This window comes from Pyrus communis, chromosome 7, assembly GCF_041283825.1.
Source record: "Pyrus communis isolate YQ-2024b chromosome 7, ASM4128382v1, whole genome shotgun sequence".
NCBI lineage: Eukaryota > Viridiplantae > Streptophyta > Magnoliopsida > Rosales > Rosaceae > Pyrus > Pyrus communis.
Genome location: NC_142571.1, coordinates 30452420 through 30471776, shown reverse-complemented (window position 1 = coordinate 30471776; position 19357 = coordinate 30452420). Strand labels below are relative to the sequence as shown.

General features: G+C 34.4%; 2 protein-coding genes across 2 annotated transcripts; both read left to right on the top strand.

The window, feature by feature from the left end:
* Nucleotides 1–633: 633 nt before the first annotated feature.
* LOC137734580 (protein FAR1-RELATED SEQUENCE 5-like) lies at nt 634–1188 on the top strand. The gene has a single exon (XM_068473816.2). The coding sequence runs from the start codon at nt 634–636 to the stop codon at nt 1186–1188; it is 555 nt and encodes a 184-aa protein (XP_068329917.2).
* Nucleotides 1189–4080: 2892 nt separating this feature from the next.
* Nucleotides 4081–9053, top strand: LOC137735546 (caffeic acid 3-O-methyltransferase-like). Its single transcript, XM_068474972.2, has 5 exons — nt 4081–4564; nt 6281–6591; nt 7807–7871; nt 7988–8307; nt 8460–9053. The coding sequence occupies exons 1-4, from the start codon at nt 4146–4148 to the stop codon at nt 8294–8296; spliced, it is 1104 nt and encodes a 367-aa protein (XP_068331073.2). The 5' UTR covers nt 4081–4145; the 3' UTR covers nt 8297–8307; nt 8460–9053.
* Nucleotides 9054–19357: the final 10304 nt, after the last annotated feature.

Genomic DNA, 19357 nt, shown 5'->3' with positions numbered 1-19357 from the left:
AAAGTGAATAGTACCGTGAGCTTTTCGTTAAAACTCTCTTTATTTTTTTAGTTTTTAATATTTAATTAAATGATTTTAATTTCCACGTGGACCCTTAATGACACGTGATGTCCAGTCATTGTTCACATAGGCGCCACATCATGAGTTAACTGGAGACTTAACAGTCAAACTAATGGATGTATGAGACTGTCCCAAAATTAACACTTTAGGTATGACTCTGAGACGAAAAAAACTTCATGCATTAAATGTTAAAAACCACAAAACTTGATGGTAGTAAGCTGATATTTACCCAAAAATAAAATACTTGCCGTTCAAAGAATCCTGTATAGGAAATAAACATTCATCAAGATAAATAATTCTACAAATAATTTTTTTTAAGTACACCCTCTATTAAGTAATAACCTCTCTAAAATTATAAAACTAGTTTGGTTCAAACTGTATAACTTTAAAAAGGTTTTATTGTATTGTGTTTGTGTTTACTTACATGCAAAGAATGGAAAAAACAAGTGGGTCTCATGTTGAAACAAGGTATGTCACATATAAATAATCACGAATAAAATTCCATACCAAAACAATCAGATATGAGTCTCAATCACGACTTCTACTATTCTAATACGTAAGTAATGATGCAATATGGATCAAGATTATCTAGCCTCCCACTTACCACAGGTGATGCCTGATACATATCATAGGCTTTGCTTGTGGCATATGAAGCAAAATGCACTACGGAATGTTAATTGTGTATTCAAGGGTAACAGTAGGGCTAGAGAAGTCCTAAAAAAGTTCATTGATGAATACGAGGATGACGATGAGTTTTTAGTGGCTTGGGATGAAATGCTTGTGAAACATAATGTGCAGGGCAAAGCATTAGAGTGGTTGAAAGAAATAAAGAAGTTGAGAAAAAAATGGGCTAAGGCATATGTAAAGATGGCATGGTCTGTAGGAATGACAACTACGGGAATTAGTGAGATCTTCGATGCTAGGTTAAAAGAGTATTTACAGTCTGACCATAATGTGGTACAATTTTTCATGCATTTTGAGAGAGTACTTGATGATAAGAGGTATAAGGAGTACCAAGCTGAATATAACTTGTGTTATAAGAATGCACAAGTGAAAGTTCCAGCTATGATTGTTAAACAAGCAGGTGATACTTACACGAAAGCAATATTGGGAAATCTCTTGATTTAAGAATAAAAAGTACCGTTAATGATGGTGAAGATGTTGTGTACACAGTTTTTCCACCTTACGGTGCTTTTATGGAACGACATGTGAGGAGGGAGAGAGATTCAAACATAATCTGTTGCAGTTGCAGATTGTTTGAGATAAAAGGTATTTTGTGTGGTCATGCCATAAAAATCCTTAGAGAGGTAATGGACACCTTTGAGATTCCTAGTCAATATATTTTGAAAAGGTGGACTAAAAGCTAGGGCTGAGAGCATACAAGACATGCATGGGAAGGAAATCCAAATTGATCCTAGATTGCAACAGGGCTCTCGATTTAGGTCCTTGTGCCACGCATTTACTCAGATCTCATCCAGGTCTTCAGAAAGTGATGAAACATATGAAATAGCTCTTAGCTATGCACATAAGTTGGGTAAATTGACTGAAGACAAGCTCAGTTTACAAATTAATGGTAAAAACAGAAGATAAGGTTAAGGATTCTGCCGCCATTATGGCTCTAAACCATTCTAACGATGTTCCCAACTTGAATAATGCCACTGTTGTCCAAGCAAAAGGATTAAAGAAGAGAAAGACTTGTCGGGGAAGAAGACGACTTAAGAGTTGTTTGGAAAAAGCTATAGCCAAAAGGAAGCGTTCATCTAACTCCCATTTATCAAAGGTAAAGTTCTAATTTTCTAAAAAATTATAATAGCAGTAAACTAAGTCATATGGTTTACTTATCTACATTGTGACATCTTAAAGGAAACTTGTGTTCCAAAGGAGACCGTTGCAGCGGGATATTATATTGCTTCTCCTCCACCTTTTTTTCGTGCTCCCGTGGTGGCTGAACCAAGGGGACCTTTTCCAGTGGTGCATACTTTGAATTCGGTGAATGGTAATTAACCTCCTTATATTTTTTTTATATTACGTTTATTAGTTATTTATGCAAATTTCATAGTCACAGGGACATGACATGCTTAATTCCATGCCATGGATGACATATGAAGAACCTCAGTATAGTACATTTCAAGAGCTACTCCAAACAAATCCCACTGGTTATTCCTTTGCACACCAAGATTTTCAAGCATCTAATACCACGTGTAGTCAAGTAAAGCTTTCAGATATATTTCATATATTTTTATTGCAATTGTTATGTTCTTGGTATAATTTTCTTTGTATCCTTAAAAGACTATTGTAGACCTTGAATTTGAATGTAAGTGGTGACCATTGGAGATGAAGAGAGGAAGCCAACTCATTGTTTTTTGCAGAGGCAGCTATGCCATACATAGAGATTGCAGAAAGCCAACTTATAGTTATTTTGGACATTCTTGAGTCTACATTACCAGAGGCTTAATTGAAAATTTTTCTTCTATTGTAAAGTACAAGAGGTTGTAGGCAAAGTTATTGAGTTAGACAGTTTTGGATCATGTTGGTGGTTGCAAAACAAATTTTTTATGTGTAATTTTGAATCTACAGATCCTGTGCTTATTAATATTGAATATGCAAAAAAGTTCTGCTTGTAATGGAAACGTATATTGGCATGAAATCTCATTTTCCAATCAAGGCACTCTTACTTTTGTCTTAGCATCAAACCATGATATAAAACAAAGCAATGTAAAATGCTTATAAAAAACAAAGTGATCTTAAGTGGAAGAGGAGGGAGAAAAGGGACTTTAGAGGCGGGAAAGGCAGCAAAAAGAAGTCATGAAATGGATAGAAGGGGGCGGGAAAGGCAATAGAAAAAGTATGTAAATTGGGCTTTAAAGATGTTTGGAGTTGTTGGTGAGGTGGTAAAATCTGAGCATTAAATTAAATAAACATGAAATCAATGGCTAGAAAAGTAGGAGCGATGGAAGGGAATGCTAAGTGGGAGAGCATACAATCCATGTCCCAATATATAATACCACTTGTGCAGCTACTTAATACTTAATGGAGTTTGCATAGGAAAATGCCAAGATAATTCCAATAAATTGTTAATAGATAATTATCACGATAAAAAATGACAATATTATCTGTCAACAATAATTTGAAGTTATCTTAACAGGTTCTCCATCTAACAACTTAGAATGCATAAGATAATGGTGTTTACATGCGAGTAATGCTTTGAAGTTATTTTAACAGGTTCTCCATCCAACAACTTAGAATGCATATATAAGACAATGGTGTTTACATACGAGTAATGCTATACTTATCATCTATTTGTACCATCATTTGTACCATCTTTCTAATAGAGATAAAACCCGTCAACGCATGTGGGTCCCATCTCTATTAGAAAAATGATACAAATAATGATATAACTAGATAATAAGAATACCATTTTTATTACATAATTTAACTTGTTTTGCCGGATCAACTAAGAGAAATCTTTTCAAACACCATCTAAATAATGAATAAATAAGCAAATAACAAGGACTCCATCACCTGCTACAGGGGCTCCATTACATAACTTCTTGGCATGTTGTATTCGGCGGAGAGACTTTTCTTAGTTCGTTCGCCATTGGTTTGAAGGGTTTACATTTTGTGGTATGCCTTCTTACTTTAATAGGTGATGCAAGTAGTGATGTACACAGAGAACAATATATTAGTCGAATCATGCGAAATCCGTTTGTGTTAATTTAAACCGTCGAGTATAACCTTGTATTGAAGAAAAACTGCACTTTTTTTTATAAGAAAGTTTGAATTTGTAACTTATCATTCAATTTGTTTATATTTTTTTTATTAAAAACGATATTACGAGAGACAAATTTACACATTTCCCGTACCCATGACTGCTAAAGGAACTCTAAACAGTAAGGTTCTTGTGAACTCTCGACAATTTAAAATTAATTTTCGTGATAATATTACAAAACATTGGTACCCACCACCATTAAGCAAACAAATCCCTATATATTGCCAGTTAGTACACCCATTTGTACATCCATCTCTTCCACTCTCAGTCCTCCCTCTCTCTCTCTCTCTCTCTCCACCAACACCAAATCCAACAAATGGGTTCGACCGTAGAGACTCAGATGACTCCAACCCAAGTCTCCGACGAAGAAACCAACCTCTTCGCCATGCAGCTAGCCAGCGCCTCCGTTCCACCCATGGTGCTCAAGGCAGCCCTCGAGCTCGACCTTCTCGAGATCATGGCGAAAGCCGGGCCTGACGCCTTCGTTTCTCCGGCGGACTTAGCTTCGCAGCTGCCGACCAAGAACCCAGACGCCCCCGTCATCCTGGACCGCATGCTGCGCCTCCTGGCCAGCTACTCCATCCTCACTTACTCCCTCCGCACGCTTCCCGATGGCAAAGTAGAGCGGCTGTACGGCCTCGGCCCCGTCTGCATGTTATTGACAAAGAACGAGGATGGTGTGTCCATTGCTCCTTTCTTACTCCTGACTCAAGACAAGGTCCTTGTTGAGAGCTGGTAATTACTATTATTCTTCTTAGTTTATCATCTTAATTTGATCGTTAACAAACATTAATTAATGGTTTTTAAATAGGTTGATTAGAATAAAATCATAAAAATATTACTAAATGCGAGTTGTGGTTTGAATATGTGATTGTTTTCTATTTTTCCTATTGTGTTCTTCTTTTGTTCATATTACTTTTGGTCGATTTAGTGGTTGGGGATGGACATGATTGGAAATTTATCACACCACAGTGTTTCAATTTCAAACCTTTCTTTCTTATTAATCTTTTTCCTTTGTATAACTCTACATTTTAATTATTTTATTTTTCCATAGGCACGGTAGATTAAGTTAAATAATTCATGTTACATGAAAATAAAATACTAATTGATAAAACAAAAATAAAATAAAATAAAATAAATTCCACGTCATGTTGAATCCTCTCCATCTGCAAAATCTAGTCTCTAAACGAAGCAAATCCAATTACATAAAACATAATAATTTTTCACATCCAATTTCCTCTAATCTTTTCTCAATAATATTCAAATTGAGATTGGGTGGTTTCGAAAATTGGGATCATCTTCTTATTGAATGTATAAACCCCTTTTTCTATGAAAATTTTCGACGATAGTGAAAATTTTGAAATAGCTCCATCTCTATTTTTTATACGGTAAAAGAAAAAAAACAAAAAACTCAGGAGGAGAGAAGGGAGTGAACGATCAAGAGAGAGAGATGGAGAGACAAAGGCGATGTGGAGGAGAGAAAGGGTAGGGGAAGAAGATGAAAGGTTTAATGTAATTTTTTATTTATTTAATCACTTTGCAAAATTATTGTGTTTCAGTGCAGAGATTATTTAAGTTGATAGTTTAATCTATCATAAGATTAATATGAGAGCTCATCTATAAAAAGACCTCACAGATCCTCAAAATGAAGACCTTAGGAAAGTAGCTATGTATATGTCACACTCACAGCCATAACTGCTCTGCTAAGGTCCTCATTTTGAGGACATGTGAGGTTCTTTTTAATATGAGCCATCATATTAATCTAACAGTACATTAAGCTATCATCTTAAATAATCTCTGTCACAGAGAAACAAAATCCTAACTGATAAAAAAAAAAAAAAAAAAAAAGAGGATAGAAGAAGGTTTAGAAGAAGGTTTCACATCATGTCGAATCTCTTCCATCTATAAAATCTAATCTCCTCATCAAATATTTAAATGTCAATCCAATTGTATAAACCCTAATGATTGTTCACATCAATTCAATTCTATCTTTTATCAATAATATCCAAACTCAGTTAGTTACAAAACCTCAAAATTGGGTTCCCTTCTTCTTGAACGTGTGAACCTTTTTTTTACATTTTCCGATGGTGGTGAAGATTTTGAAACAGGTCATTCTCCCCTTTTCATATGTGAAAAGAAAAAGAAAAAAAAACTCATGAGGAGAGAAGGGGAGTGAATGATTGTGAGAGAGATGGAGAAATGGAGGGGATGTGGGGAAGAGAGACGATTGGAAAAGAAGACGGAAGGTTTCACGCGAGAAATTTTTTTAATTTAATCAGTTTGCAGAATTATTTTGTTTCGGTGTAATAGGAATTATTTAAGTTGATAGCTTAACCTACCCATAAGATTATATTGAAAGTTTATATTAAAACAAAACCGCATAGGTCCTCAAAATAAGGACCTTAAGAGAGCAGTATTCGTGACATGTATGCTTGTTTTGGGCTTGTGCAGGTACCACTTGAAAGATGCTGTTCTTGAAGGAGGAATTGCATTCAACAAGGCCTATGGAATGACTACTTTTGAGTACCATGGCATTGACCCTAGATTCAACAAGGTTTTTAACAAGGGAATGGCTGACCAGTCTAGCATTACCATGAAGAAACTTCTTGAGACCTACAAGGGCTTTGAGGGCCTCACATCCGTCGTTGATGTTGGTGGTGGCATCGGCAGTGTTATTCACATGATTGTCTCTAAGTACCCCTCAATTAAGGGCATTAACTTCGACTTGCCTCATGTCATCAAAGATGCTCCCCAATATCCTGGTATCTTCTTCGTTTCTGATAATGTTTGTTGTTAGTTACTGTTTAGGCCTGAACAACAACTTGAGCTGAGATAAGTTGACCCAAGGACCATGCATGGTTCTCAACCTAGTAAAGTCTTTCAAGTTAGTGGGATTTTAGGCCACCAGTAAAATCAGTTCGACCAAGTCCTCATGGAGGTAGGACTATGAAAAGTTTAAGTATAGGGGTGACTTGGTTGAGTCCTGCACAAACTGAAATTGCAAGGATTAGTATAAACTATGGATAAATATGAATTATTCCAAGGATCCGAATGCCTACACGACCATATAAAGATGAATGAATCTCACCATGGAACTAGGTTTAGAGTTATGATGAGAGTCAGAGAGGCCGAGACTAAATAGAGACAAACTTTTGGCTAAGAAGGCGTAAAGGGAATATTCAAGCAAATATTGAACAAACACAATCCCATTAGGACTCTGCCTCGGCATACTTGTTTATCATGAAAGCTTCTCTTATAAATAGAAGAGGCTCTTCGACATTGAAAGCCCCTTCAACTCAACAAACAACGCAAACGCTTTACATGAAAACCCTCCCTCTTCGCAAAACCTTTCTCACACCCCTGAGAAGAACACTAACTGTCCTAACCCAGTGGAGTAGTAGAACCAGATGCCAGTGGAGCAAATGAACCAGACAATTTAGGAGCACCTTCAGTTTGGATAAGTGATCAACATTGTTGTTCGTTGGTAGGTTATTTATTCAAGTAATGCCGGGTGAAGAGTTTGCAATTCTTTCGCCTAAATAGGTCATCTCAATAGCTCCTCAGTGAAAGTCGAACCAGTTATTAAACCTCGCAGTGATCTAGTAAACTTGTCTTCAGGTTCTAGAACCTAAGGCCGAGATGTGTTCCTTACTCTGCCTAAATCGTTCAAGTGTAGAAGTTAGCAGTGCATTCCCCAGTACCACCACATCGATTATACTTACTTGACCAAGTTCGGTTGTGAATTGGTACACCCACATTCATTATTCTTAAGTTGGCTCATAATCATTTAGCATGTGCACCAAGTAGACATTGTAATTTCTAGTGTCAACAGTTACTTAAAAGCATTCACCTTTACACTAGATCTCTCTCAAGTACGATTTCTCTTCCTCTAATATTTGCTTATATAAAAACAAATCATGGTTGTACTATTTATCATTTTTCCTAATGAATATGAGGTCTATGAATGTTGGATATAGGTGTGGAGCATGTTGGAGGAGACATGTTTGTAAGTGTTCCAAAGGGAGATGCAATTGTCATGAAAGTGAGTTATTATTTATCCAAAAGAGAGTCAATGATTGTTGTGCTAATATCAAATTTTTAAGCTTAGTTGCTTAATATATTTGGAACTAATATCATATCGTGTAAGCAATCTTACAGCATATATGTCACGATTGGAGTGACGAGCACTGCTTGAAACTTTTGAAGAATTGCTATGCTGCGCTCCCCGACAATGGGAAGGTGATTCTTGTTGAGTTCATTATTCCGGTATCTCCAAACAGCAGCCTTGCCACCAAGTTAGCTAACCATATCGACCTGCTCATGTTAGCTAACAACCCCGGCGGAAAAGAGAGGATGGAGGATGAGTTTGAGGCCTTGGCTAAGGGATCTGGATTCCAAGGCTTCCGCGTCATTTGCTCCGCTTTCCACAGCAATGTCATTGAATTTCTTAAGAAGAATTTGATATAACCTTGGCTATGGTATGCTGCCATATGCATCCATATTTCTTTGGTTTTTGATATAGTGATCGTGATAAGTCGATATTATACTATATATTTTACCCTATTCTTAGTATTAATTTAGTGATTATTTTGGCGAGATTTTGATACTTTGAATTATAATTCCAATGTAGGATATTCGACTTCCTCTGGAGCAAAAAGTAGTCATACGGATAAATTTTGGAGTGATTCTAATTGGAGGATGTTCATGTGTCTTTCAAATTGTCCGTGTCAAAGTTTCATAATTTTCTACCTGGCAGTTTATTTATGGTGATGAAATAAAGGAGCAGCGCACAATGCTGTCAAACTGACGTTTTGGGCTTATTTTGGAGCCCTGAAGATCCAAAATCGTGGGATTCTCTGTGGCTGGACAGGTTTCCCTAAGTTAGAATAGGAATGTATTTCCTAGTTATCTTATTCTATTGTGTTTCCTAATGTATAGAAGACCTTTTAGGGTTTTATTTTCTAGTACTATAAATAAGGCTTTTAGCCATTAGGGTGGAGGGGAAGAGAATGAGAGGAGAAAATGCACAAACACTTTAGAGAGCTTTTGGATTCAAGTTTTTTTTTTTCAAGGTGTTTTCTATCTTTGTTTTTAATAATATTTCGTTGTATGATTGCTAGTAACTAAATTCCGTTTGCTGGGACGAAGACTTGAGTCTTAGCATGAATATGTAATTTTTATTTAATTGCTTATGATTGAATGCGTGCATACTTTGAATTATTAATCACCGTTTTAAACTGTCTAATTGTCTTAATGCTTAGCTACCATTAGGATGTTTAGATAAGTAATTTGATGCAATTTTGGTTGGAAGGTTCCCTAAAATTGACGCTGACTTCTTGTGACTAATAATTGTAATTTCACTTAAAATGAACATCACGTCTTAAGGGTTGCATGATTTTTCAAAGGGTTTTCATAAAGCATAATGAGTCTCTCATGTTCGGATTTGATCTAAACGTTACGTTCTATATTAGAGGCTCCAAGTAGAATATAAATTAGGAAAACTTAATTGTCAAAGTTGCATGTGTAATTCATAAGTAATTGGTAAAACTATATAGGATTGTTAAGGGGATAACGGAACCCTAGACTTTTAACTTTATTTTCAAAACTATTTTCTTTAGTTTTTATTTGTCAATGTATTTAGTTGTTTTTATTAAATTCGTTTTTATTATTTAAAATTCCAAAATCAACATTTTTCAAAACCTTGTTTAAAATCGTTAATTAAGAGTTGATTTTAAACACAAATTATTCATTCAATTCCTTGTTCTCTTGCAAGTATTTTTAAGTGTTTTAATCCCTACTTTTGTAGGTGGTAAAAATATCTATCAGATCGCATGTTGATTTTTCACCATAAGTAGACTTTCATGTATTCCACAAAAAGTAGTAAGAAAGGGATTTTAGGTTGCTTATATGTTATAAATTTGGATTCATACTTATGCAACGAGGTCTAACACAACAAAAATCTGGTGTACAACGGGCAGATCAAGTGATTGTGCTGCCACAAGCACAAAATCAGGACCTCATGTATTTTCTTGACACTCAAACTTACCTGTCAACAGAATTCGACACAACCGCTCATACACAAGAACACTTCTAAAACAGAGAAAATTGGAAAGAAAGGAATTATAGAATGACATTTATATTATTTTTATGACATACCTATAAAATTATTATTCAGAATGTTCATTCAAACTAGTATTATGATCAAGAAAGTAAATCAACCAAATGACAGAAGCATTCATACCGCCATGAGGAGCCATAATCAGATAGGCAATAAATAAATAAAGCAAATAGTTATACGCACAAAATTGACCCCATTGTTATAGATTCTCTTACACATGCATGTTCCACGTACAATTGTAGAGTCCACTCCTATTTTAAAGTGCATCAGCAATCAGCAATGTGATTAGTTTTGTGCATATAAATAATGTTATTGAATAAACAAACGCATATATACATTTGATGAGGGTAGGGCTACTGCTGGATCTTGAAAAGGTCCAAACAATGGTCTTTCTCCAAGTCCGGAGTCCAAAACTTTTTATAATACTCAGTATAAGTGTAGCCCCTATATATGGCTGCAGATCCTTTCCTCAGAGAGCTTTTGCCGGGCTTATTAGAGCATCGTTTTGCGGGCAGAGAAATGAAGCTACTGAGAGTCTTGCTCTCTCTGTATTGGTAACGGCTCCATGCCACACACTCTTGTAAATACCATTACATAGGGCCTGCACCAACCAATAATTTTCATTTCTCAATTACATGCACAAATTAATAATTTGAGGTTCTGTTTATACACAACTTTTGATTTCACAATGATTGCGTAGAATTCGAGTTTGAATGCACAATCTAATACTTATAACCTAAACCAATGATCTAACGCGCAATTTTTTACCTAAGTAATCAACTCTCTCAACAGATAGGATTAAAGTTAATAAAATTGATGGCCAATGAGATTTCTTCAAAACATACCACCTTATGAAAAAACCAAACGGCATAAATAGAATTCTTTTGTATTATATGAGGTCTATGGATGTTTGATATAGGTGTGGATCATGTTGGAGGAGACATGTTTGTAAGTGTTCCAAGGGGAGATGCAATTTTCACGAAGGTGAGTTATTATTTATCAAAAAGAGAGTCAATGACAATTTTGTAGTAATATCAGTTTATTATTGAAGAAAGTTGAGGTTCCATCATAAAATCAATTGGTAATATAGGTAGTAGCCCAACCTCTTATAAGCCCGTGTGAAGTCCCTCCTCCCATCAATGTGAGACTCATTCTCAACACTCCCCCTCATGTGTGGAACTTATTCTCAACACGCCCCCTTAAGTGTGGACAACTTGCTATGATACCATTAAGAAAGTTAAGGTTCCACCATAAAACCAATTGGCAATATAGGGAGTAACGCAACCTCTTATAAGCATGTGTAAGGTATCTCCTCCCATCAATGTGGAACTCATTCTCAACATTTGTAAGAGCTTAGTTTCTTAATATATTTGAAACTAATATCAAATTGCGTATGCAATCTCACAGTGGATATGTCACGAACGGAGTGACGAGCATTGTTTGAAATTTTGAAGAACTGTTGTACCGCGCTCCCCGACAATAGGAAGGTGATTCTTGCTGAATGTGATTCTTCCAGTAGCTCCGGACATCAGCCTTGCCAGCAAGGTAGTTGTCCATATCGACCTGATCATGTTAGCTCACAACCCCGGCGGAAAAGAGAGGACGTAGTGTAAGGGGGACTAATTCAACATGGTTCTAGGATCATAATTTAACATGCATCATGATAACGACAAGAAGAAGATGAATGACACTAACCTGCACCGATTGGAGACATGGTGGCTTGAGTTCACAGGTTGTCTTCTACTTCCAGTACTTCAATAATATCTCTCTGCTATATGAATAGGGTTCAGCGTATCTGAGAGATTAAGCGTATGGAAACAGGGACTTAACCATAGTATTTATATCATTAGGGTCTAATCACAGCCGGCCTATTATTGGTTGTGAAAATCAAACCTTATCACTTAAGTGTTTAAGTCCCACCATGATACTATATCTTTGTAGCGAAATCCATCAAATTTCTTTAGGTCAATTGCGAAGGATAAGACTCCATAATCCTTATTTCATTAGGACTATCAGATTACTTAAGTTGTTAACAACTTGATAAACATGTGGCCTACAACATAAGTAATCCAATACATCATTCATTGTCATTCACAACCTTACATTCTCCCACTTGAATGTCAATGATTTATCCTAACAAATAAGAACTCATGGTGATCACTAAGTCTTCATAAGTATGCAATAACCTTTCCTAGCAACTTGTCACTTTGAATCGAATGTAGAACCAAAGAAAAACAAAGAACAACTTGGTCTGTTCCTTGCACTCCAAGATCACATACACATTCAACTTAAAGCACTTTGTTGCTAACAAAGTCATGGTGTCAAGAACTAATAGTCAAAATATTAGCTCACAATAGTCGAAAAGTAGATCACAAAAGAACTCAACAACGTTGGTAACGAAATCCAACTTTTTCTGTCAATTTAGAATATAATAAGAGAACAAGTAAAATACGACATACTATTTACAAAATCAGGACCTCTTATTAAAACTCATGAACAAAACTTAAACAAAATTTACTCTTAAAAATATCAGCCACTAACACTTCAAGTTTTCAACACAAAAGGTAATCTCTTATTCCCATTGATTAGCAGAGATGAACAAATTATTACTCCCACTGATTAAGAGAGTAAAAGAAAACTTTATAAATGCCTACAAAATGAAATAGATGCCTTTCAAGTACTCCCACTAGCAAAACATTAATCATGGAATATAGAACATAAAATTTGTGAGCTCAATATCTTTATTCTAGATATTTGTAGGGAAGTGGTTCTCGTGACTGAAAAACTATACAAAATTTTTTGGTCAGTTTTGTTCATCTAACAATTGACAGAAATAGAAAACTTTAACTGAATGTTTTCTTATTGCATCAAAAGCATATAATTCTAGAATCATCTTTGGACAGAAACTAATTATATTAGGTTTGTATAGATAAAACATAAAATACAAGGGCAAACGTATATAGCTTCAACACTTTTGAGCAAATGAAGTATATGCAATCTTGTCAATTTCATGTTTCACTATACATTGATTTATATTTGTACTGAATAAGAAAACACTTTTGAGCTGATTAATTATCTATCAATAACATATAAATCACAAGTCCAATTTCTTGAACAACAAACAAGAATTAATAAGCAAAACACTTTTGAGCAGAATATACTCATTAACCCTTCTTGAATTTCCTGCAAGATTGGTTGCATATATAAAATATAAACAAGTATGATAATGTGCGTTTTATCTACCAAAACTATGACCATTAAAAACATGCAAAATTGATGAGTGTGAAGCCCATAATACATTATTTCTCCCACTTGGGCAAACACTCAAAATTGCAAGATTAAACACTAGAGAAAGTGGTTTTCATATAACAAAATACAGCCTAGTTGAATCAATAAAGATCAAATACATAATTTTTTTTTTAGTAGGTTAGAATTAAAAAGTTCCATAAATAAAAAAACTTATGCAATGAATACAAATTTTATTTTATTTTAATGTATGAGAGAAGACTCACATATTTGTTAAAGATTAGGTCATAAATTAAAATGAAACCTAATAAGAAAATCCAAACTAAAAATTTATGTTTTAATTCTAAAACAAAGTCAATTAAAATAAACACTTAGATATCTCAATCACATCAATTTCAATCCAATTTAGAACTCAGAGAAAATTAAGGCAAAAGGTTGGCAAATTTACCTACTCATTCTCGATTCTACAAGATTTATCATGGAAGTAGTCGAGTTGTGGAGGATCGAACCAACTCCAAATTGTATAATTGTTACACCTTTGGGCAAAAACTAATCATGCAAAGAAAATATATGCATAGCTAGCCAAAACATAAAATACACAAAATACATATAGTTTCAACAGTTTTGGCCAGATGAACATATGTTAAAAGTATTTTATGATTAGCTATAATACTAATTTATAATTGGTGAGTGATTTCCTAAAACTCCCATTGGGACAAAAGTATTCACCTTATAAATTAGAATTCTAATTTTTCAAAATAATCTTTTTGAACAGTATTAAATAACCGTTTTGTTGGATATTCAATGATTCTCAAAAGATTAAATTAGACACAAGAGTATGTCACTATTAACATTGAACAATAAAGTTCTCGAAAGAGGAAGCATGATTATTCAATTATTCGATAGAGACCAAAATGATCAATTAGTAAACTGATATCACTCTCCAATTTTTGTCTCAAAAGACAATGATCATCATCATCATAATTGATGACCAAACAAAATATTGGTTTGAGCAAAATAAACCAATACATTCTTTTCAACCAAATTTAATCAGTGTTGCTTAATAAAAGTCATTAGTATTGAGAATTTGCACAAGATAAGAAAAAATAGGAGCAATTAAACATGTCAAATAGTTGATACCATTAGATGTGCGCAAATCACTGAAAACAATATTCAGAACTTTCGAAATTCAAAAAACTCAGCAATACTACTTTAGTTTGCAAATTCACTCAAAATCAATTCTCGTTAGATTGCCATGAAAATTTTCAAGTGTGAATTAGACACATATAGATACTATTTCACAAAATTTCATGATTTTTAAATTTTTCCAAGTGACCCAAAAAGTGAATTCGAAAAGTGATGTGCTGCAGAAACTACATAAAATCTGCAGTACATACCTAAGATTAAATTCACTTAAAAACTAATTTTCATCCAATGTATATGAAAATTTTCAGAAACAAAGTAAACATATTGATCTGACATATTCCAAAATTTCATAATTTTTGAGGTTTAATCAGCTGTACTAAAAGCAAATTTGAAATAGGATGTGCTGCAGAAACGGAAAACATTCTGCAGTACATACACGTGAATAAATAATTCACCAAAAATTCAATCTTTCTCCAATGTGCATGAAAATTTCCAGAAATGAAGTAGACATATGAATTTACTGTCACCCAAAATTCCATAATTTGTTCGATTCTACAAGTGGGCTAAAAATTAAATCAAAATGGAATGTGCTTCAGAAACCGCATAAATTCTGCAATACATTCCTGATATTAAAACTTCACCAATAATTTATTTTCAGACCATTGCTTGTGAAAATTTCCAGATTTAAAACAAACATCTCAATGTATATCATAATAAAATTTCATGAATTTAGGAGTTGCATAAGTATATCAAAATAATATCACAAATAGACTTTGCTGCTGAAGTCTGCAAAATTCCAGCAGCGTGGTATCACTTTTAACATTTTACTATAAATTTATTTGATGTCCCAAAAACGTGAAAATTGCAGTATATACAATCTATTCTGAACTACAAGAAAACAATTACATAAGGTTTGGAGTTACGAAAGTCTCTATAAAAATAGGATGTTTATCAGGCCCAGGTTAGTGACATAAATGGTTTTCCTTTTCATGTGAGTTTCTTGTCTTTCAACATATCCTATTTCTGACTTATAACTACTTTTATTGACTTCTCACTCAAAATATAGCAAAACACATTAAACTTAAGTTGAATCCACTAAACCACAAGCAAGACGTTATACGATAATCAACTTAGTATTAGTGTCACAGTTGACATGAATCATAATATGTCATAAGTATTCATAATTTGTCATAGGTAATCAGTCATACCAAACATGTACTTATAGAGAACAAGAGAATGCAAAAGACTGACTTGCAAACAACGTCGTTGAAGAAATTCTTCAAAATCTCAATTGTGTGTATTTGAGAAATTTCTCAAAAAACAGAGTCTCAGCTAACTCAATTTTATGTTTGAAAATGAAGGTCACAAAGGACAAACTTCGAAAATATGAACTGAAATCAAACAAATTCTGATTTCTGAAGAGGGGTGTTTCCAGGCATAACGATAGAGGGAAGCGTAAGGTTACATCAACTTAATTAACATGTATGAGAAAGTTTGTTTGCAAAACCAATGTGAAAAACGTAACAAGCATTTATATTCCAATTAGTTCAACCAATCAACAAATACCCCAAAGTGGTCATACTATTATTCTTGTAATCCATTACTAAAAAATTATGCAGCGAACTGGAATAAACGAAATTAAATGTAATTGGAGAAAATCCTCAAAAGCTCATTTTAGGCATTAGGAATTGAAGGCCCAGAAAACTTACTTGTGAACAGGATATATATATATATATATATATATATATATATAGCTCAAGCCCCACCCAAATTATATGGTATTAGTTGAAATTAAAATACAAAAGGCCCATTGTAAAAGGTTCGTTCAACCAAATTTATTCAATCATGCAGTCTTAAGCCAACATAAACAGTCAAAATGCAATAAGCTTTAAGTAATGCGGCAATCCTTGTTTGCAACATAAAGTTAATGTATTTATGGAAAATGAGCAGAAGCAAGAAGACAAACCCCAATTTATCTCCTAGCAGGGAGTAATTCTCAACTGGGTTTTGATGATGTGCGGGGAAGCAAAACCCGATTAACGGCACTAGATGGTGGCTCACTTAGAAATTTGAAATTAGCTATCACAGTCGAGCTCGCGGAAGAGAAGACAGTCAAGAAAACATGTCAGGGAGAAAATTCTTTATGCCTTCTCCAGATACGAATTGTTATAGATTATCTAAAACACACATGATCCAGGTACAGTTGTAGAGTCTTAATCTATAATTTTATTAATCTATAATAAAAAATAAAATATATATCTATATCATAATCTATATCATTTTTATAACTTATAAATCTTATAAATAAACCTCCTCTATTTTAAAGTACGTCAGTACGTTTACTTTTTTGGCTCTAAATAATATTATTGAATAAATAAACCTACAAATATATATGTATGTATGTATGTATGATGAGGCTAGTGCTGCTGCTGGGTCTTGAAATGTCCAAACCATGTCCTTTCTTGAAGTCCCGAGTCCAAAACTTCTTATAATACTCAGTGTAGGTGTCCGGGAGAGTTTTTGCTGGGCTTATCAGAGCATCGTCTTCAGGACAGAAGAATGAAGCTATTGAAAGCCTTACTCTATCAATATGGGTAACGGCTCGATGCCACACACTTTGTAAATCCCATTACTTAGGGCCTGCATCAACCAATAATTTTGAATTTACAGTTACATTGTAAGCACAACGTTTTTTCTTTTTGAAAGAACTTATGTTTTGAGAAAATCCCACTCGCTCACGGTCAATTTAATTTACATTTTGATCTCATTTATGGAAATGGTTGATATTCATGTAAAGAATTAGCTTTTACGGTTTCAATTTTAGGGTATAATACGATAATTATTATGTGAATATGCTTAAAGAATCGATGAAAAAAACCTCATTCCTTCAATTTCTTTAGCTTTGTTTGAATTTCTCACTATAGATGATTGTTTTAGTGTGTAACTTCACAATTGGATAGTGTTCGAGTTTGAATTCACAATCTGATACTAATAACCTAAAGTCAAAGATCAAAAATGCTATTTTTTTTCCTTAAGTAATCAACTCTCAACAAATAAGATTATAGTTAATAAAATTGATGGCGTGTGTATGGTTTTTCAAAACATTCCACTTTAAAAAACAGAAGTAATACATAATAATATTTTTGTATTATATGCTCTGTGTCTGTGGAAAAGGTAACTTTCTTCTTTTTAATATGAGCCATCAGATTAATCTGATAGTACATTAAGCTATCAACTTAAATAATCTCTGTCACAGAGAAACAAAATCCTAACTGATCAAAAAAAAAAAAAAAAAAAAAGAGGATAGAAGACGATTTCATGTCATGTCGAATCTCTTCCATCTAGAAAATCTAATCTCCTCATCAAATTTCCAAAAGTCAATCCAATTGTACAAACCCTAATGATTGTTCACATCAATTCAATTCCATTTTTTATCAATAATATCGAAACTCAGTTAGTTACAAAACCTCAAAATTGGGTTCCCCTGCTTCTTAAACGTGTGAACCCTTTTTTTACATTAAATTTTCTGTCAATGGTGAAAATTTTGAAACAGGTCATTCTCCCTTTTTCATATGTGAAAAGAAAAAAAAAATAAAAAACTCATGAGGAGAGAAGGGGAGTGAACGATCTAGAGAAAGATGGAGAAATGAAGGGGATGTGGGGGAGATAGACGGTTGGAAAAGACGAATGAAGGTTTCACGCGAATTTTTTTTTTTAATTTAATCAGTTTGCAAAATTATTTTGTTTCAGTGTAATAGGAATTATTTAAGTTGCTAGCTTAACCTACTCATAAGATTAATCTAAAAGTTTATATGAGAACAAAACCGCACATGTCCTCAAAATAAGGACCTTAAGAGAGCAGTATTCGTGGCATGTATGCTTGTTTTGGGCTTGTGCAGGTACCACTTGAAATATGTTGTTCTTGAAGGAGGAATTGCATTCAACAAGGCCTATGGAATGACTACTTTTGAGTACCAAGGCACTGACCCTAGATTCAACAAGGTTTTTAACAGGGCAATGGCTGACCACTCTAGCATTGCCATGAAGAAAATTCTTGAGATCTACAAGGGCTTGGAGGGCCTCACATCCGTCATTGATGTTGGTGGTGGCATCGACAGTGTTATTCACATGATTGTCTCTAAGTACCCCTTAATTAAGGGCCTTAACTTCGACTTGCCTTATGTCATCAAGGATGCTCCTCAATATCCATGTATGTTCTTCGTTTCTGATAATGTTTGTTGTTAGTTACTGTTTGGGCCTGAATAACAACTTGAGCTAAGATAAGTTGACCCGACCATGGTTCTCAGCCTAGTAAAATCTTTGAAGTTATTAGGATTTTAGGCCACGAGTAGGATCAGTTCGACCGAGTCCTCTTGGAGGTAGGACTATGAAAAGTTTAAGTATAGGGGTGACTTGGTCGAGTCCTGCACAAACTGGAATTGCAAAGATCATTATAAACTATGGATAAATATGAATTATTCTAAGGATCCGAATGCCTACGCGACCATATAAAGATGAATGAATCTCACCATGGGACTAGGTTTAGAGCTCTGATGAGAGTTAGAGAAGCCAAGACTAAATAGAGATGAACTTTTGGCTAAGAAGGCATAAAGGGAATATTCAAGCAAATATTGAGCAAACACAATCCCATTAGCACTCTGCCTTGGCATACTTGTTTATCATGAAAGCTTCGCGTATAAATAGAGGAGGCTCTTCAACATTGAAAGCCCCTTCAACTCAACAAACAACTCAAACGCTCTACATGAAAACCCTCGCTCTACGCAAAACCCTTCTCACACTCCTACGAAGAACACTAACTGTCCTAACCCAATGGAGGAGTAGAACTAGACAAATTAGGAGCACCTTCAGTTCGGATAAGTGAACAACATTGTTGTTCATTAGTAGGTTATTTATTCAAGTCTTGGCGGGTGAAGAGTTTGCAGTTCTTTCGCCTAAATAAGTCATCTCAATAGCTCCTTAGCAAAATGAGGTGTTACCTAATTACCATTTGTTCGGCA

Bases quoted from the DNA above. Each gene is read 5' to 3' on its own strand.
- LOC137734580 (XM_068473816.2), top strand. From the start codon at position 634: ATGGATCAAGATTATCTAGCCTCCCACTTACCACAGGTGATGCCTGAT.
- LOC137735546 (XM_068474972.2), top strand. From the start codon at position 4,146: ATGGGTTCGACCGTAGAGACTCAGATGACTCCAACCCAAGTCTCCGAC. The intron at 6,592-7,806 runs GTATCTTCTTCG...TGTTGGATATAG, and splicing joins AGATGCTCCCCAATATCCTG to GTGTGGAGCATGTTGGAGGA. The intron at 7,872-7,987 runs GTGAGTTATTAT...GCAATCTTACAG, and splicing joins GAGATGCAATTGTCATGAAA to CATATATGTCACGATTGGAG.